Source organism: Perissodus microlepis, chromosome 17 (genome assembly GCF_051167445.1).
Source record: "Perissodus microlepis isolate ML-2025 ecotype Zambia chromosome 17, ASM5116744v1, whole genome shotgun sequence".
Taxonomy (NCBI): Eukaryota; Metazoa; Chordata; class Actinopteri; order Cichliformes; family Cichlidae; genus Perissodus; species Perissodus microlepis.
Genome location: NC_140477.1, coordinates 14,257,677 through 14,277,736, shown reverse-complemented (window position 1 = coordinate 14,277,736; position 20,060 = coordinate 14,257,677). Strand labels below are relative to the sequence as shown.

Sequence of the window (20,060 nt, the reverse complement as noted above, 5' to 3'; positions counted from 1 at the left end):
ATGCTGGTCTTCCTGTTTTAATTTAAAGATAAGTTTATTAAGTCTATGTACAACAATGACTTTCAGAACAGCCCGAAGACTCGCCCGGCAAACCAAATCCCCCGTGGTGACCTGCAAAGAAGAAACGGACACTTTATTAGGTACACCAAAGTGAAGCGGTACCTTTTCAAATAAACAATATTATTACTACATTATAAGTAGAATAATGGTTTACATGAATAAAACCATTTTGTCTAAACACAGCTTACGCCCTTCATGAAGTTGCCCTGCTTGAACATAATGTGCTGACGATGCCTGCAGGCACCATGTCACTACCGTTACTACCATCAGCACCCCTCACACTGACCATGATAACCTGTAAGATTAATTACATGTATTACACTACATTAGCCTGGTGCACCTGGGGTAATTCTTTTAAGTGGCCAAACGTGTCACTTAAAGGTTAATATTTAAGTTTATATAGTGCTTGACAATAAAAAGTAAGACACAAAAATACACTGTATACACCTGTCCTTGTAAATAACTTTGTGAGTGTAACCTCAGTTGAACCAGGTGTGCAAAAGGTTTAAGGTAAACCTTTACAACACTGCCCTCTGCAGGGTTCAGACTGAAGTACAGCTGCTTCTGAGGTTACAGCATTTAAGTAATCATGTGAAACTGGAGGTTTTCACAGCTGCACTGCAGCCCTCAACTTCTGGGAGAAGTCTGGCTGCCCCACCCATGCAGCGCTCACCTAAAAAGCATTTCCAGAAAGAAGTGTGGAAAATATCCCCAAATTATCCAGAGCGCTTCACAAATCTGACTGCTTCTCCTATCATGAAAAAATTACTGTGCACCACTCTCATTTTTACAGACTTAGTTAAAACTTTACAGCTAAATACATAAATGTTTAACTACATCAGATAAGAGATGCCACCACCTTTCAAACATCCTCAAAGTGCTAAGTGCCTGCATGTGTAGGCAGATGTTACATGACAAAAACATCAGAATCCTTCGATTTGAAGAGTCAAAGTGTTTTTTAAACCTTTCAGACAAGTCTGCAAATCCTCAAAAAAAAAAAAAGAAAAAAAAAAAAAAAAAGGGAAATGACCTCTCACCTTAGGCACACGTACTGAACTGAAGCCATGCAGGGAGCTGAATGTGTGCAAAGCGAGGTCAGCGGACCAATAAAGCTAAAAGTGATCTCTTTTCAATCTTTTGGTGAATCTGGGGAAGCCCGTGGATCAACTAAAACGTACTTTTTACTTCATAGATTTCAAATAATGTAGAAGGACATATTTCAGAAAGGCTTGTTTAAAAACAAACAAACAAACAAACAAAAACACAACTTGCCAAAACCTCTACTTTTAGTTTAAAGGGCTGAAACAATTAGAGCAGATTCCAGTCATCTGTTGTGACTTTTACACTGTGAGCTGGTCATCTACTTTACATTTGGACAGCATGTTGTGAAAGTTAACTCTGCTGTCCTGTTGGGCATTTGCTTGGAAACTGGATAAATCACCTCATTCCTCGTCATCTGGAGGGATACCAAGCTCCTCATCTGTCCATTCAGAAGCATCCGGCCAAGGGAAGTGACCCTGCAGAGGAGGGATGAATCTTAATCAATTAACTCAATCAATTTATATCAATAAAATCCTGTTCCTGGCAAGTCTTTGCACAGCAAACCCTTTATTAGGAATGCCATACTGACACAGCTGTGGTTCGACATAATTCTACCACATAACTACTGCAGATTATCAGCTGTACTTTCATGCTCCTGTACTACCTCATCCAAACTCTCCTCAACTGGATTCTCCTGGACTTTCACTGGTTAGAAGTGGGATGGAAAGAGTAACTGGAGTTAAAGTTTAGCGTGCCTCCTCCACACCATTACATCATCTCCCTACGGGGATGGACTACAAAGCGAGATTAATAGCTTAAAGAGCTACGTTGAGCTTAATGTCTGAGTTTTCGGTGTCATGAAGGTGCTTCTCCTTTTTTTTTTTGTTTGGTGCCAATCTCCTGCCTTTCACACTACAAGTATTGCAATTAACAGAACACAGATTAGGAAACTGATCTGTAGGCTGTTTATCAAAGGAAATATTCAGTGTTCTTCAAATAATAAAACTTTGAGCATCTTAAAAGTATCTATAAGGCTGACGCCTGCCATCCTAAAGGGACCAGTATACCCTCCTCACTGTTCACTTCACACACCACCACTCCAACGTCACACATTCAGCGTTCTCTTGAATGATAGGTGTTGCCACTCAGACAATACTGCCACTAAAATATTGACAAAATGCCAGTTTTCTGCATAACTCCATCGAACTCTCTCTAAACCTTCATCTTGTGGCATGGTGCTTGGGATTACTGTAATGACTCCAATATCACTGAAAAGCACAGAACCACTGCTTTCAGAAACCATAGCGCAAACCATACATTGCGCAAATCGTTCAAAAATGTTGCAAAAACCTGTCTGCAGTGATGGGTTAGGGGTAAAAGGGTTCACTAGAATGGTTTTTATATTTAGTTTAGGTTTGTTTAACTATAAAATCTTCCTGCGGTGAGCATAAAAACAGCCTATGGGGAAATTCATTTCAGCCGCTCATACTAGTGATTTTCTCATTACCCAGATCACATGACTTTACACGATAGTGAGCCCCTGATGAGAGTCAGCACCTCCGAGTGTGGCTATAGCTCTCTCCTGGGAAACTGAGGGTTGGGCTGCTCCCTCTCGGTTGAGGGAGGGAAGTTGCTCCAAGCTGTGAGGGATTCAAGTATCTTGGGATCTTACTCACAAGTGATGGGAGGGTGCAGCATCAGCAGTAATCTATGTGCTGCACCAGACCTTCACAGTGGAGTGAGCCGAGCATCAAAGCAAAGTTGTCGATGTACTGGTGCACCTATATTCGCACCCTCATGGTCAGGAGATCTGAGAGTACTACAAGGTTTAAACGGATCAAGTTTCACACCTTGAATATGCACAAATTTCTTCCTTGTGCTCAGAGAAAGAAAGCCTTCAGACACTCCTGAGGCGCCTTAAGGCAGCTGCTGTTCAGAACTGTTGGTCTACATAGATAACTAGACTGAAATGAACTTTGAGCTCTAGCCGTGGGTTCTTAAATCCATAAGATCTTCAAACGTTGGTGATGCCATTTTCCAGAATTAATTTGTCAGTAGGTGGTGTTTTCACTCCTGTTTATGTCTTCTCTCTAACGTAACCTACTTTGAAGCAGGTTATCATTAATGTGATAACAAAAACCTGTATCTGCATCACCTGTATGCACACTAGACTGTGGTGTCTAAGGAGACACTGTGGATGGGGCAGTTTGATCGAGGTGAAAAAAGTGACGTCAAACTAGGATGAATGAATTTTGAGTTTTGAATGTTTGACTGCTACTGTTGTAACTGTCTTAACTAAAATTCAACTTTGATTGCTTTTTATTGTTAGTGACTGATAAGAAGTTCAAGAACCAGTGGGCTAATTTAATTACTGCATGAATAGGTAGGCATACAGTGTTGTGAAAATGTATTTGCCCCCTTCCGATTTCTTATTTTTTGCATATTTGCCAAACTAAGATGTTTCCGTTTAAATAAAATTTTATTACACAAAAATAACCAGAGTACATACAAGTTGTAGTTTTAAAATTATTTCATTCCTTAAGCGAGAGAAAAACTTCATCCAGTAATGCCCATCTAAACCTAATGATTGCGGCACCCTTGAGCTTTTTAAATCACTGTGAAAGCCCTTCAGAGGTGGACCTGCTGGTGTGTTTTAGATAATTATCTTGCTGCATAACCCAAGTATTCTTGGGCTTCAGGGCATGAAATGATGACAGGGCATTCTCCTTCAGGATTTTCTGGTAGAGGTCAGTTTTATGCCACACGTAACAAGGCTCAAAATTTCTCAAAGTTTAGCTTTTCGCGCTTCAGTCCAAATAAATTTTTTTCCCAAAAAAATCTTGGGGATGATCAAGATGGGTTTCTTTTCTATAAATGGCTTTATAACCCTTTCCATTAGTTTGTTTCTCAGCTGTTCTTGTGTTACTTTAAAGCTTTTTGCTAGGAGTAACAATTGCTTTTTAACAGTACTGTGATTCTGCCTGATTTGACCTGGCTTTGCAGTGTTATTCTGGACTACAGCCGTCCTTCATTTTCACATTACTGTTTACACTGTATCTACTCACCAGAACCGCATCAGGGTCATGCCAGCAGTGCCAAAGGATCCAGAACCACATGACACCACTGATAAGCTCCGACTCAAACTTCTGCTTCTTCGTCAGCTGCGGGTATTGTCTGTACTGTGGCTCAATGTGCGGTCCGCCACTCGCCCTGACAAACAGATAGTGTTAAAAAAGGCACACATTAACTCAAGTTAAATAATGCAGAAAGCAACCTAACTACTTTGACGTGTTTCAGACTTCGCTTGTTTGAATAGATCGACGTGCTAGCTACTAACCGCTGAAGCTAACAGAGTAGCTAAAGGCTTACTTTCTGCTTGTTATTCTCGCGGGTTCGCGTCGTAGCAGTCGCGCTCCGGTCCGAAGGACTCCCAATGCCCTCCCAAATGAAGACATGGCTGCTTTTGTATCAAAAAATCCAGCCTTTCTTAGACTCTGTAAAGATCTAGATTAGGTGCTACTCCGCTGGCTGAGAAGTCACCTTCTCCTCTTGTCAACAAGCGACCTCCAAACAACGCCAGGTCTGATTGGACAGAAAGTTAGGGGTGTTATATTTCAGAGCGCCCCCTTTTGTTGACAAGGCAAAATGAAGTTTTACCCTGCTGGGCTGTGACATCCTCAGATTTTATTTGCGTTGTAGTAGTATGTAAAGCTTTACATTTTAATCTAATTACAATGTATTTTTTTTAGCGTTTGAACGACAGTGAAGAGGCACTAGACGTAGTGAAGGTGGACGAATTTAAATACCTGTGCAGAAGAGAGGTGAAAAAGAGGGCGCAGGCAGGGTGAAGAGGGTGCAGGAAAGTGTCAGTGGTGATTTGTGACAAAAGGATAGCAGCAACAGTATAAAGGGAACGTTTACAAGATAGTAGCCTGATATGGTGTATGGTTTGGGAACAATGGTACTAACAAAAAGACAGGAGGTGGAGCTGGAGGTGGCAGAGCTGAAAACGTGAACATTTTGTTGGGAGGATTAGAAATGAGTACTTCAGAGGGACAGTTGAGGATCACAAGGCTGAGATGGTTTGGACATGATTAATAATAAGAAAAACTGATATTGTATTTAGCCCAGTTTACTCTCTAGATTGTATTTGCCTAACAGCAGTGACACTAATTCCATTGTTAGCACCCAATTAGAAAATAATGCCTGGTACTGAATAAACCCCATTTAATTTAGGTCATGAGTACACTGGTCTATTAGGGCCATTTTAGATTTAATTTAATAGTTAAATAAATCAATGACCCATATAATTTATGAGGCTGAAATGATACATTTAGGAGAAAATCATAACACTAAAAAGTGCAAGAATTATTCTGAAATTTTCTCAGATTTATATCACAATAACACATAAGAAACATAAGTTTTTTTGTTTTGTTTATTGTCAGATAATGAGAAACAAAAAACAAAGAACTGGTCTCACTTTATATGGTTTGAGCCACCTCACCACACTGCAGCTAACTCGAGTAAATGAGTAATGATACGATAATCACATACCAATCATTATCTTTCAGTTTGATATTCAATTACTTTTAGTTACTTTAGCACAAATTCACAACAACAGTCACCTCAAAATGCTTTATATTGTCGGGTAGAGACCCTACAATATTAGAAAAAGTCCCAGAAATCCAATGATGAATATGTGCAAGCACTTGGCGACAGTAGGAAAAAAACCCTCCTTTTTACCAAGAAGAAAAAACTGGCAGAACCAGGCTCAGGGAAGGCCATCCATCTGCCATGCTTGTACACTGTTGTATAATCAGGGTTAAAGATTTACTCTCCACCTCCGTGAACTTCCATTTCGAGTTAATTAACCAAAAAAAAGATGCAATAAACACTCAACAAAGACTAATGTAATCATTGGCCTCACCACAACTCTTTTGTCAGTTTCTCTGAACATTGCAACAATAACGCTGTTGTTATTCTTTCTTTTTTTTTTTGGTTAATCTGATATGGTCACAGGCTTACAGAAAATGCCTTTGAATAGATGAGGTTTCATCTTTTTGAAATCCAGATGCTTATTATTATATGGTGGATCTGGGATTAAATTATAAGTACTTCCTTTTTTAAAATCCAACTTGTAGGGATAATATCCCACAGGCTCTGATGTGAAGTGAAGCAATGAGGGTTTTTGTCACGATATGATTTTGCAGTCTTAGACAATGGAATTTATTTATAGTATTTACCTTTGTCTTTATGTAAATATATGACTTAGCTAAAAAATGTAACTAATACATGACAGTGATGCAAAAAGTAGGCTACTCATATTATCATTGTGTCAAACTACTGTTCTACATTAAAACTGAAATACATAAGACTATACCCAAAAAACCCAATTTCCACTTTATAGAAAGCTAGATGAAGTCCCCTGGCTGTGCCACTAGATGGGGTCAAAAGCTAAACAGATGTAGTCCGGGTGGTGTCGCTGAATGTTTTTGTGTTACAAATTAAACGTATCCACTTTTGTTAAAGTTGAAGTGTTTGTTGGTGTGCAAACAGAGGCAAATGAAGTGCTTGTGTAACTAAACATCACTAGCACTGACAATGATGGACTGAATTCAAACTGAGGTTCATACGTTATATTTCCGTGGCGAGAAAAAAAAAAATCAACTTTTTGTCCATTAGTCACAAACAATGTAAAACCATATGTGCACCCCTTGGTTTGCTGAGCCTGTAAATTAAACCAGAACTTGAACTTTGCAGGATACGAAAACAGGAAATAATATCACACTGGCGAGAACGCGCACGGCGCCGCCGCCCAGAAGTGCTCGAACTGAGCGCAAACAGAAAAAAAAAGTCATCGACGCCATCTTGTTCTCAAACGACAACGATAACCGACTTCATTTCAGGGAAGGAAGCTGCCGTTTATCGCTTGTTGTTGGTAGTCCTTTTCAACGCAACGTACACAGAAATGTCATCGCCTTTAAGTGTTAATTTGGGTGTTTCTTTACACCACACACACTTAAAACTTAATTTGACATTGTTACCTAATGGCGCCTGATAGTAGCTGCTCTCCGGTTGCGCCCCTCTCCCCTCACAGCTCAGAGCCCGCCCACAAATACTAACTGCATGATGTCATCAGAAACCAACCATTTCTCAAAAATGACCATTTTCATCAGTTGCTTATGGACCACTGCTAATCCCCCACCAACTGTGCGCCACCGTCCTAACATAGCAGAGATTGGATCGTCTTCGGACCGACAACACGATGCTGGTGGGCACTACGGCATAAATGACATCCGCTCCAAGAAAAAAATTAAAAAGAAAACAGACAGGGGCAGATCTATCGCTGTAACCTCCACTCTAGCCGTTTACGAACATTTCCGTTTGAAGCGGGTGACGATTGCTAGAATTTTCTGCCTCCGTCCTCCCCCCGAGTTTTTATCAAACGAACCCGTCTGCCCGTGCACCAGCCGTTGCAGCGGTCCTGCGAGAGGGCGCATGCGCGAATGGATGCGGTTTTAGGGTGGGGGAGGGTGGATAAATGGAAACGATGAGAACATCCTCTGTGAACATATGATGTCAAAGGGATTTCTACAGACATGTTTCTGGACAGGGGGCCGTAACAGATTCACCACAATCATAATAAAATTTGTGGGGAAACTGCTAGAATCTCCAAGTGGACTGATGACTTTTACAGCTTACACCCAATAATAAACGGGCCGTTAACTGCAGAGTCTCCTTGATAATAATTACCGGCCATAAAACGGATATCCACTACTAAATACTAAATGAAAATGAAGAGCAACTCAGATTTTTGCAAGTCTGTAAATGGGACTGAAGTGAGTTGATATGTCCTCCAAGCCTTTAAGTCTGTATTTACTTACTGATTTCTTCCAAGTTTATTTACTATAAGGCCCTCAAAGTGTTCTCCTGCTCGCCAGGTGTTAGTTATCCATGATTAAAATCTCAGTGCGCTATGTTTCACAGGGTATTTATTCCTAATATCAGTTTAATATAGAAAATGTCTTGTGTAAGGGGTTACATAACAGCTTAGTTGCCTCCTACTGAGTTGGGGTAGCGGATTTGGGTGCTTCTTTGCAGCCAGTGCCAGTGGGTAAAATAAAGGATTTTGCAAATGCAGGCTATTTATATGTATGTTGTTTTGCTCGTGATAATAAAAACGTGGATTGACCTACTCAGACGGGACTGCTCAGCTGTTGCTTTAAATGTTTATTACAAAAAACAAAACAAACAAACTGGCACATAAGCTTGTTATGTGGGCCCCGGTTGAGGTAAAATCCCCATTAACAGGCTGTGGGCTATTTATATCGTTTTTTGTAAATTAATAATAAAATTGTGGATTGATCTACTCAGACTGCTCAAGTGTTACTTTTCGTGTATTATAAACAAATATAAGAGCAAATGAAAAGCAAATTACTAGGTTATAGCTACTGTAGCATTTGCACTTGATGTAAACTTCCTATGTGGGGTCGTGTTGAGGTAAAATCCCCATTAAGAGACTGCAGGCTATCGCTTCTTCTTATCCTGAGAGGAAGAGGAGGAAACAGGAGGGGGAAAGAGCAATTAGTTTAAACAAAACCTCCAGATAACAGCATTCCCACAGCTGACTTCACTTTCAAAACATGATCTTGGAGATAGCACTGGCGTTATAAACAAGCTGTTTAAAAAAATAAAAGAAAAAAGGTTCACGCGCTATCTTTCAGAATCTGCACATTTAATTTACATTTTAAAATGATTCCAGACATACTGTCCGTTTTAATTTTACGGGCATCGTCTAAATAGCGCAAGATAAATTTACTCCGTAGCGTTACCGACACAAACGGCAGCCCTCTTGAGGAATTGTCGAGGTGGACGCGCGCCGAGCACGGTCACGGCGCCCCTGTGAAATGGGGACTGTAAGCCCCGCAGTGTGTGGAGGCGGAGCTCGGGTTTAGCGATGGAGAGGGAGTGAGGAACGGAGAAGAGGCGGAGTCAAGGCAGTCCTGGTAGGGCCGCCATTTTTGCAAAGGGAAAAGAGACTGGTTTTGAGGGGATCTAATTTCTAAAAGTCTCCGTTGACTAGGGCAGTTTTAGCAGTTTCGAATTGATTTTCTAGCTACATTTGGGGTCCCCGCATTTAAACAAGAGGCAAGGGAATCCCCCTCTCAGAAGAGGAGTCTTTAGAGGACACGTTTAAATACAAACATTTTAAACCTTGGCCAGAGATCCGCAGTGTGTGTGTGTGTGTACAGAAGTATTGTTTTGGTTGTGGAAACAGTGTGGAAAGCGACGGGGGTCTTACCCAGGTCCCCTTATTCGCTACTCAGATCCTCCAGAGTGGACATAAAACGGTGAGTAAACTGCATTAAGTATTAGTTAAATACGACTTGGAAAGAGGGTATTGTTGGCTTTTAGTTAGCTGGCCAGGCACATCATGCTGATGCTGGCTAACCGTAAGCCAGTAACCAGCTGAGTTTAGCTTCCAAAGCGGACTGCTCGACACCGTTAGGTCGTAAAGTGGCAAGTGGTTTTCGTTCATATTTACCATATTCATAATTTTTTTCAAAAACCTGATAAGTAAATGACGCAAGTGGCTGTGTGAGTATCAAATTCGCAACCCAACAGTACTTGCTAGCTAGCGCATGCTACTAGCTCAAATTAGCCTGACACTGACTATTCGCTGATAGTGAGGCAATACACGAGACGTCATACAAAGTTATCAGCTAAATATTATTTACAAGTGATCACCTTGTTTTTAAAAAAATAAAAATATGCCTTAACACCAGAAACATTGAGACAAGTGTACCTCACAGCCCTTCGTCCAGTCAACAACATTCAAGGCTGCCAACCGTGAGCTGCCTTTAAAATCTTTAAAAGCAACGGTTTTACAGCCGTTTTTTGCACGTTGACTCGGGATAATTGGAGCCAGATAGGGAGTCTCTTGTCTAGTTTGACACAGTGACACTGCAGGCCATATTGCGCACACTTTCGTGCCTTTTTGTGTGTGTAAATAATACCCTTCGAATACAAACGCTTTATTCATAATCAGCTAAACTACTGCACGTACTGTCTATCAGCAGATGCGATAGCTCACTGAAAACGATATTATTTCATGAGTGATTTTTTAAAAGCTTGAATCCGTCGCAGTAGCGGCATCTCTCATCTCTCTTTAGCCATAGAACGGAAACATTATTTCCGTTCATGCGTTGAAAAAAGCCCCGAAAGAAAATAAAGCATTTTACATGCAGTTACACCGATTTTTATGAAGTTGTTCTTACGCAGTAATCTCGCAGGCTTTATAAAGAAGTTGAGAGCACGTCCGGTGTCAAACGGAGAGAAACTGGCGACTCTTCTTTTGTTACACTCTGACTTAGAAGTGCATTTCGCGATGATCACTTAATTTAGATTCAGGGTGTATTGGGTTCAAATGCTGCAAAGCGTGGGGGAGGGGATGTTCCTTTTGGGCATCTCGCCCCATCTACTCCAGCTGTACTAGCGATTCAAGCTACGCAGAATTAAACAAATGAAGGAAATTTGTCGCTTTCCCCTCACCTGGTATAACCGTGTGAATGCGCAATCAGCTTTGGTGGTGGTGTTTTTGTGTCTTAACGCGGATGTTGTCGCTCTTTCCTGTCTGACAAGCAGCGTATTAATTCGTGTCGGCTACTTCGCTGTGCTAACTATACGCTGTTTGTCGTCGTTACATTCCGAGGCTATTTTTGGCCTCTATTCACGGCACAGATTTGAAGAGATTCCCCATATTTTCTGCTAACATTCAAATTAAAAAAGGCCTTGTAGCCTTATAACGTTACACTTTTAGAGGCCAGTGCTAGCCGATTAGCTCGCTGGCCTCGCTTTCGACGAATTCACACAAACCCCTACTTGTAACAACACAAAAACTGTACCGACAGAGTGATACTCAAGGTAGAGTGTGTGAAAGGCGATTGAATGCATTCTTGGGGGGGTTTCTTCCCATGGCGAGGCTCCCTTGGCTACACGGTTGTCTCGCCGTCCAGAGAAAAAGCGCTATGAAAATGGCGACAGCGCCGGGGTGTTGTGGTAACATAATAGCAACGTTGTACCCTCCACACCCCTATCGACGGGGACTGACTGCAGCGCCGACGTACTCACTGAGGAGCAACTACACAACACATGCTGTTTATTTATTTTGTATTTAAGTTGGGCTTATAATAGCGTGAAAGAATCCGGATCATACATCGGCATCATTGCGCTTTTTGCCTTGCTGTGGTAATAATTGCTGGTTCTGTTTCCTGTTCCCAAAACGAATTACATAGCACCCCTGTAACGTGCGTCACTTCTTGGGCGATTTGCTTGAGTTTTAATGCTGGGGCACTATTGGTGTTACCACAGAAAATCCGACACTTTTGTTTGACATAGAAGGAGCATGTTGGTGTACTTTTCAAGTTTCAAAACGGTGCAAAAACGCAACGACATCAAAGGACATTAGATAGAAGACTTGCTCTTTTTGCCGCATCTCACCTGAGAACCGTAAACAATATTATGCAGTTTCTCCATCACCATAGTGGGTTTCATTTCCTCTTCATTCGCTTTAGTGTGACAGAAGTGCACCCAGTGTTCTAAGGGTCTGAATATGTTAGCTGTGATGGATAGAATTGTAAATTTAAATACATATGCGTGAATTTTCCCAGCTCAGAAACTGTTTAGGGGAAATTGTTCTGCATGTAGTTAAGCCTCAGAGAATGTTGCTTTGGCTTTGTATTTTCCTGTCATTGAGCGTAAGTAAATTAAGCCCTATATGTTTTGTTTTTTTCTTCTTCTAATAGTCTTAGTGATTCTCCTCTGGTAAGTGCAAGATGAGAGTCACAAGAGATAGCTGTGCTTTTGCACTTTATGTTCAGATGAAATCAGTTTTATTAGATGCTGTAAAATGCTGGGTATGTCTCAGTGTGGGAGTGATATTTATGTTTTCTCACATAATACAATACCATACAGTTGCACAACACTTAATGCCAAGTATTTGGTAGTAAGAAAAACATTGCCTGGATCGTGTCACATAGCAGTCTTGCAGACTGCCTCAGTACTCTCCCGTGTAACGGGATATGTTTTAAATTAACTGTAATACTAATATGTTCTGTGTATGCTTTGTTTTTTTTTTTCATGTCAGACAACATAATTTTGCGCATTAGTTTTCTGGCGAATTCAAAATTAAAATGTGGAGGGAAACGAGTCAAAGCCAGTTTCCGGGATACTTTTTTGAGCTCATGGCACAGCTGTCCTTTCCTCTACTTTACCCTGTGGGAAAAACTCTGGCACTTTGTTCAGCTCAAATGCCTCTTCGAGACTCTTGCCAAGAAGCTTTTTTTGTGTCTTTTACCCCTGATCATTTTGTTACGATGTGTAAAGTAGAACATCTTCCATGTCAGAGAAAGCATCAGGTCTTTCTTAATAAACTATCAACCCACTTTAAACCAGGGCGACAGTGACTTAAATTGAACAAATAAAGGACCATTCATATACTAAAGTATGAATCAAAACATAGTTAAAGGTTATAGTGAAAGTATTTACATGACAACATAAAAAACCCACCTAACTCAGCCTTTAAATGAGCCTACGCCAATTTTCTGTTATACCCCACTGCATAGGCCAGTGATGAAAGGCATAGCATTGGAAATGAGTTCAGTAGCAGTACATACCCACAGTTGTCATTCCTCAGAATAACGTTGCCTCTTATTGGATTTTTCGGCTGTGCATTGTTTTCCTTTTAGGGTCTTGCGGGTTGGATCAAAACGGCCATGTTGTATTTTGCCTGTGTGTGCACTTTTTATTGTTTTAAACCTTAATACAGACTCAAGTGTAAGGCCAGGAGGAATAATGCATGACCCAACCCCTCCAAACCTCTGGGAGTATACTATCTGATGCTGTAATGAACCCAGTTTGTCTCAAAATAAGATTAAGTGTTAAAAGATCTTCTCTGTGGAGGTGTTTTTACTACTAGATGAATTAGAAGGCACTATCATGGCTAATTAGTCTTTGCTACTTAATACACAAAATCCCAAGCCGCCTTGCTCGTTCTTGTAAAGGAGCAGAGGCCTCTATTCAAACACTCATCCTCTTTTTTTTATTTTTTTATTTTTTTTTTTTTGTGGTGTTCCCCTCTGTCCACAGAATATCAGACCAGCCAGTGTTAAATTCCCGATTGGCTCTGTGTGTGCCTGGTGGCCTTGTGCAGGAAAGCGTGTGTTTGTTTACTGTGTTAACAGAGATGGTGAGGTGAGGTGCCACTCTCCCTCTGCCATAGGGACAGAGTGCTCTGGCCGAGCAGCTTGGAGACATGGCAGTCTCAGGTGACGCACCTTTCCTCTCACCCTGACCCCCCCCAAGGCAGACTTGTGCCATCAAAAAGCCACACACTAAGTGGAAAACAGTTTAATTTTTTTCAGCATACTATGCAATAGAGAGAGAGAGAGATAGAGGCAATAAAGAAACCAGACAAGTGCGCAGGATGTCTGTTGGTATATTGATGTATTGACAAGCCAGAAAGAAGAGCCCCTGTTGTTTTTGTGCCCTTCTTTTATCTCCAGACATTAATTCTCTGAAACAGTGGCACCTCTGTGTAGTAACTGTCTGTTCGCCATGTGGAGCTAAGCTGTGTAGCTGCTGCCTGGTCTCCAGAGATCTCACATGTGTAGTGCCCAAACACCAGAGACAAAGCTGCCTGGCTCAGGAGCCCAGCAGAGTCACATGGTATCCCAGCTGGGAGGAGAAGCCAGAGCTCAGGTGACCTGTTTTTGTGCCGCTAGCTCAGGCGTAACAGATCCCTCTTTAAACTAGCAAGCTGCCTCCCTGACAGGTGGCTTTAGGGCTAGAGCTACTGAGGCCACAGCCCCACTACACCTCCCCAACCTTCTCCTGTTGCTATGCCTGGGTTACAATAGCATTCATGGGTTGTGGAATAAAGAGGGGCCGTGTCATCGATGTTGGTGATGTAACAACACTGCGGTCCAAGCGTGAAATTGATCATCAAACACTGTTATAATGGGTCCTGAGTGGCTCTTGCTGTTCTTTTGCCCTGTAGATGTTGAGTAGCCGCTCCCCATTTTCTCTGCACACACACACAGCTCACATTTTAGTTAGCTATGAAGTGCATTCTCCAAATGCTGTAATTAGGAAGCAGCTGCATATGTGCTTGCATTTCAGTCTCTAATCATGATAGCTCTCCCAAGTCCAAGGGACAAAATGAATCCTATTGGCCCTCGCACTGTTAAAGAAACCCGGTGTAAAATAATAGAAAATAATCATGAAAGCACAACCTATTTGTTTGTGTTCATGAACACAATTTTTTCTTTTTTTTTTCCTGTTGTCATTTAGCATGACTTTCAAAGTAATGTATTTTTACAGTAAGTATATTGAACTAGTGTATTTTTGCTCAGATGACTAATTTTTAGTGTTTAAATCTAACAGAGGTTTTTGTAATGATGGTAATGTGTAACTTTGGTTTTCAATGTGAGCACTGAAAGTTTTAAACACCGTCACCACCAACCCTTCTGGCTTCCAAATGCTGACTTTATTCACCCTTGAAAAGTAGAAAATATTATTTTCTACTTTATGAGCAGATATGAGAATGGTCAATTTCATAAACCTACTAGTACATCAGTTTTACTTTTCAGATGTTTAAAGAGACTTGTCATTGACCATACATAGCCATACATTACTCTGACTCTGGAAGCAGCAGTGAGAGGGAGATGGAGAAATTGTGCCCCCAGGGATCTCCTGTACAGGACATTACTCAGACTACAGGAGGGCTGTCCCAGCTTTGCTGCCATACGGGCTCAAGCTCGCTGTCTGAACTTACACGCCGCTTGCTGCTACACTCCCCTTTTAGTCAGTTATTTACTAGTTCTCATTTAGGGTACCTGAAAACAGCTGTATAAATACCTTCTCCTCATTGCCTGACATTTAAACGGACTGTTCCTAACAGTCTAATGAGCCTTTGGTTTTCACGCGTACCAATACATTTCCTATTGTTGCAGCAAAAAGTGCTTGTGTGAACGCTCACATCCATATCCCCTGCTGTATTGATGTATGACTTCACCTTCAGCGCTCGAGTGCAAAGGGAGCGTTGCTGGCAGCCATGAGCACACTGATTTATGAAGAAAAAGGCAGATCTCGTGTGTCTCCCGGTGGGTACAGGGGGAAAAAAAAAAATCCATCTGGGTCATGCTTCCTGTTACATGAGTGTATGTGTAGGGAGTTTGTTTTATCCGTTTTCCAAGCTGAGTCATTGCAGCCAGCTATGAGGATGGTGTGAAGTCACATCTGCTTGGCAGAGAGGGCCCTGGGATTTAGTTGGAATCCCTCATTTTCCTCTTGCTCCTCCCACTTCAGGAAAAACATGATCTGCTGCGAAAATGAGAATAAAGATGCTGTTGCACATAGACCAGTGGTGATAAACTGAGGAGAGAGAAAAGCTGCTCTCTGTGGTAGTATCATTTGAATACGATGGTGATGGTATGGGTTTTCCCTTGCCGACTTCAGTGCAGTTCTGTCTTAAAAGGATAGCTATTTCCCCCCCACACACAATGACGTGACTGTGTCCCCTCGCTGAGGGAGGGAAGGAGGAGAAAGGAGAGACTGGGTTTACGCTCTGTGCTCCACTCCGCCACCCAGAGTCCACCCAGGTCGAGGCTGTGCAGCATCACTGTCAGACATACCCCAAGTACACCTCCCCCACCCCACGCCCTCTAAGCCTTTGGTAATTTTCTTTTTCTTTTTTCGTTTGTTCGTTCTTTTTTTTTTTTTTTTTTTTTAAAGCTCTCAGCAGGATGAGCAAATCTATTCAGTGAGCACATTTGGAGAACTGAGACACCAAGAAAATGTAAACCACTTCCATGCTGCGGTTTCTTCTACTATTACCCACTTTTTGCCATATTTCTTTTTCACGTTTGTCTGCTCGCCCTCCCCTGTGCACGTTCCTCGCTTTTCCCTCCCCACTCTCCATGTGTTTCCATAACAGCAGCGGATTTAGCCAAAGGTGGCTTTAAATGGTCTCTCCTGGCACTCGTGTAATTGGGAGCTGTGTCTGCGACACTCCCCTTTCCCTCAGCTCTGCGTTACTGTCTCAGGTTTATTTAGGAAGTGCACAGAGGAGGGAGAGAAATCCGCTTGGGCGGGGTGACTGGGCTCAGGAAGGGGGGGGGTGTCTTTTCTCTCTCTCTTTGGCTGCATTTCTCCAGGGTGATGGACGGCCCTTCTAAAGGAAGTAGGAGGAGCAGGCAGAGGCAGTCACAGTGAAACGCCGATTTACTGAGGAATGTTGCTGTACTGCTGTACTGTACTTGTTTGTTTGGGGTTTTTTTTTTATCCCGCTGTTCTTTGTCAGTCTTTAGTGTGTCTGGCTGCAGCACAGTGCACACATGTGTGCATGCTACTCTTAAAGCCTCCTTGTAGAGGTATTTTTGAAAGGACAAAGTGAGAGATTATCTGTTTATATGAGTGGAAGGGGGCTAAATGTCTGCATTCCTTAGTAGTGACAGCAAGATTCATTGCACCAAGTGGAGGCAAACATGGTGGAAGAGAGAACAAATGACTTGCTTTAGAGGGAAGCTATTTTACCCATGCTAAAACATACTGGGCCTCTCTGATAATACAAGGGGTGGGGGGGGATCTGTCATTTCAGTGTTTTTTGGCAAACTGCCCTATTCTTGTTGAAAGAAAGTGTTTTGGTTACATCAGCGTCTATCATGAAATGCCCCTGCCTGTGATACAGTTGTCCTGTTTAACCCAGTCGGTGCATAAAGAATCGGGAGAGGATTTAGAAGGTGATCCCGGACTTGGCCGACACGCACACTCACAGGGGTCTTCTTCCTTCTATTAATTAGGCCTGGAGCTGACAGCTGTCATGTCTGTGAGGCTCTCACCAGTCCTCCTGGCTTAAACAGTGCATTTGGGTGAATTGGTACCTGAAATTACTACCATCATCACGGCTGTGGAGTCTACTTTAAAAAGCTCCTGGTGTACATGTGCCTCAGTGTGAAAAATTTGAGGGTTTCCTTGATATACGCTGTGTTGTTTGAGGGGGGAGAGGGGTGGGGGCTTTTGGGAAATAAAAGCTTTCCTGGAAAGTCGTCCTGTATATGTGCAGACCTGCAGTGCTCCAGAAGGATTTAATGATCTTACCTCACAAAACCACACAGGCATGCAGAGACAGGTTTTCTTGAGAGAGTGTGTTTTTGCTTGCTAAATGTGTGAATACATGACATGTTCTGTAAACCTTCCCCCAAACGACAACCTTAGCCATGATCCGAGCCTTTGTTTGGGCCCCAGAGTGCATAAGCAGGCTGAAGGTGTGACCTCCAGCCTATTTTGTCTCAGCATCTGTCCTTCCCACTAATCCCGCTTATCAACAGAGCTCTGTATCAGGGGCAGCCACACTGACACATATGCTCCCGTCTGGATTCAAGTTCCATACAAATGCATCTTAATAATCCCATATACGCTATTTCCAGAAAAATCCTTAGTCCAGCCAGTCTCCTGCACTACATACACCTGCCTGACACCTAACAGTTAAATTATTGATTCTCAACTTGGGGAGCTTTTTCAATGTCCATTAAAAGAGTATAACCTAAACTTTTCTACTGTGTAGGTGTGTGGACATGCAAATACAGTACACTACAGTTTTTAGATTTATTTAAAACGGAGCACTTCTATTCTGTCAAAAGGGGGTGGGGGGAATGGCCTTTATGTTGCATTTTTCTCCCTCCTTTCATGGCGGTCGACTGCTATGTGTTCTCTTGCTCCCCTTTGTGGGAGCTTTCTTGCAGTGCAGCCCTTTCCTGCATGCCTGGCGGAGAGTGTGCAGAGGTCGCTTTAGCGCAGTTCACTCAGCAGCAGCAGTTGTTGGCGGCTCAGGCTTCACCTTACAGAAACATTCCCCTCTCGCTTTTCATCAGCCACTAACCTGAGCTCGGTAACCCTGTCAGGGGGGAAATTCCTGGCAAACACTTCCCTGTGAAAAACGTTGCTCATCTGAAAGTGTGAATCATACATTTACATGTGTTGGAAATACCCCATTTTCACTATGAATTGTGATTTCAGGTTTGGTAGATCATGCAGTTTTCCTGTGTTTAAACTCACCTTCACTTTACTAATAAATAGGTTTTTTTTTTGTCCCCCTTCTATATTCAGGCCTTGTGGATGCACTTAGATGTCTGCAATGAGTGCTGTGGCTGGCATGCCTCAGTGTTTTGGACTCCCTTTCTCTGGACTCAGTAGGACAAGAACTGATCAGCAGAGAACGTCATGAGCATAGTCATCCCAGTAGGGGTGGACACCGCAGACACCTCATACCTGGACATGGCTGCTGGCTCAGAGTGAGTAACACCAGGCCTCTACTGTGCACATTTTTATGCCCCCTCACTTCCTCTTATTCACTGTTGTGTACCATCTTTCGTTGTGTTGTATCACCAAAATGTCACTCTCAGTTTTGCTCTCCTTTCTTTCATCTTACACCCCTCCTCTGTGTCGTATATAGTTTTATTTGAGCACATCTGTCGCCTTATCCTTTTCAGGGGCCCCAACATGCCCTCCGTAATAACTGAAGCCGCTGTAAAAAAAAATAAATAAATTTTTCTCTTTCTTTCCAGACAGATCTTTTCTCGTATATTTACAAAGCTACTGTTAATGGGACAGGAATTTGCAGGAAGCAGGGCCCCTCTAGTGTGCGCTCTAATGGACTGTTCAGTGTTGTCATTGATTCCTGTAGATGTTCACATTGTTGAGCAGTTAACTACATCTACCATGTGAATCTGCACTGTATGTGTGCAGTCTGTTTATAAAGCTGACTGTGTGAAGTATACAGAGGCACCACGTATGATTTTTTTTTTTCCTCCTCCTTTTCCCTGATCCTTGTCTAATGCTGTAAGCTTGATGTTTGCACATGTGTGCACTGCATTCAGTCAGTGAAGCAGAAATGGTGCATGGAGCCATGGCAACAAGCTTCCTATCGCCCCTCCTCTCGGTTTCCTTATAGTCTTGTCAAGGACACTGCCGCGGCGTTTTGTGGTCAAATAAATGAAGCAAGAGGTTTGTGTACGACTAAAGAATAACACACGTCATCTGCTTATGCAGGGGATCCTGTCTCTTTAAAAACAAGGGAGAGCCCTTCCCTCCCTGCTGCTACCACCGCCGCCTTCATCAGAGCTGTTACCCAGACAGCATGTGTTGCCATGGTTTTTACCCCTCACTCCCCTCCCTTCCTCTTTCCTCTCTGCACTGCGCAGGGCCTGTTACCATGGTCACTGCCCTGAGTGACAGGTGGTCCTTGCATAGATATGGCGTCTCTCCCCCAACACCAGCCAGCTACCCCCCACCCCCCTGAGTGCTGCTGTCACCGGGGCTACGAGTAAGCCCCTCGCCTTGACTCTCTCCCTTGTTCTTTGTCCGTCAGTGCTCTGTGTCCGACTGCCTGCTGCAGATTTCTTCAAAGGCTGATAACAAGCTTGAAAGGGGCTTCCACCTGCTGCTGTGCAGGTCCTGTCTGGACCAGAGGCACAGCATAGTTGGGCTCACACTGCTCTGTAGAGATGTCAGGAACATGTTTGACATAAAAGATGGATGCAGGCACTGTGCTGTCAACCACTGGTTTCTGAAACCTCGAGCTGAGTATTTTTGCCAGACGTGATGAGAGGGGTGGCTCCAACTACGAAACCACACTCTTATTGGCCTAATGACTTGTGACCGACAGTTAATTAGCCAAAAAGTGTCGTCTGGATAATCATCCTTTCCTATTCACTTCGGTATGACCTGAAACTTGCAACTGAGCCCATAAACTGGTTAGGAAAGTGTTTACTGAGGGCACAGAGGGCTTACTGCAACTAGAAGTCTTTATGCAACCACAGGAATCGCCCCCTAATGGCTATTAAAGAATTTAAACCCTTTTGATTTATTTTAACCTACCTCAGGTCATAATTTATATCAAA

The 20,060-nt window shown here is 42.6% G+C and overlaps 2 protein-coding genes across 8 annotated transcripts in view; one reads left to right on the top strand and one right to left on the bottom strand.

The window, feature by feature from the left end:
- Positions 1-15: 15 nt before the first annotated feature.
- On the bottom strand, positions 16-7,575 carry ndufb2 (NADH:ubiquinone oxidoreductase subunit B2). Of its 2 annotated transcripts, none has more exons than XM_084910013.1 (4): positions 7,249-7,575; positions 4,167-4,311; positions 1,502-1,577; positions 16-111 (listed from the first exon to the last, which is right to left on the bottom strand). In XM_084910013.1, the coding sequence occupies exons 1-3, from the start codon at positions 7,329-7,331 to the stop codon at positions 1,503-1,505; spliced, it is 303 nt and encodes a 100-aa protein (XP_084766139.1). In that variant the 5' UTR covers positions 7,332-7,575; the 3' UTR covers positions 16-111; position 1,502. The 2 variants fall into 2 exon arrangements, with proteins under 2 accessions (XP_084766139.1, XP_084766138.1); XM_084910012.1 differs by lacking the exon at positions 7,249-7,575 and adding an exon at positions 4,471-4,694.
- A 1,483-nt stretch (positions 7,576-9,058) lies between these two features.
- The window catches only part of kmt2e (lysine (K)-specific methyltransferase 2E), a 28,470-nt gene continuing 17,468 nt past the window's right edge, over positions 9,059-20,060 (top strand). For 3 of the 6 annotated variants that reach the window (XM_084909985.1, XM_084909986.1, XM_084909984.1), the window contains exons 1-2: positions 9,059-9,452; positions 18,268-18,452. In XM_084909985.1, coding sequence (XP_084766111.1) covers positions 18,382-18,452 — 71 coding nt within the window. In that variant the 5' untranslated portion in view covers positions 9,059-9,452; positions 18,268-18,381. The remainder of the gene's footprint in view (positions 9,453-18,267; positions 18,453-20,060) is intronic. The other 3 variants (XM_084909987.1, XM_084909988.1, XM_084909989.1) reach the window with 2 other exon arrangements.

What these genes read in the sequence shown, in the direction of transcription:
- ndufb2 (XM_084910012.1), bottom strand. Translation starts at nt 4,556, where the DNA reads ATGTCTTCATTTGGGAGGGCATTGGGAGTCCTTCGGACCGGAGCGCGA. An exon ending in GCGAGAATAACAAGCAGAAA is followed by an intron (nt 4,312 to 4,470) that starts GTAAGCCTTTAG and finishes TCTGTTTGTCAG; the next exon opens with GGCGAGTGGCGGACCGCACA. An exon ending in ATGACCCTGATGCGGTTCTG is followed by an intron (nt 1,578 to 4,166) that starts GTGAGTAGATAC and finishes CCTCCTCTGCAG; the next exon opens with GGTCACTTCCCTTGGCCGGA.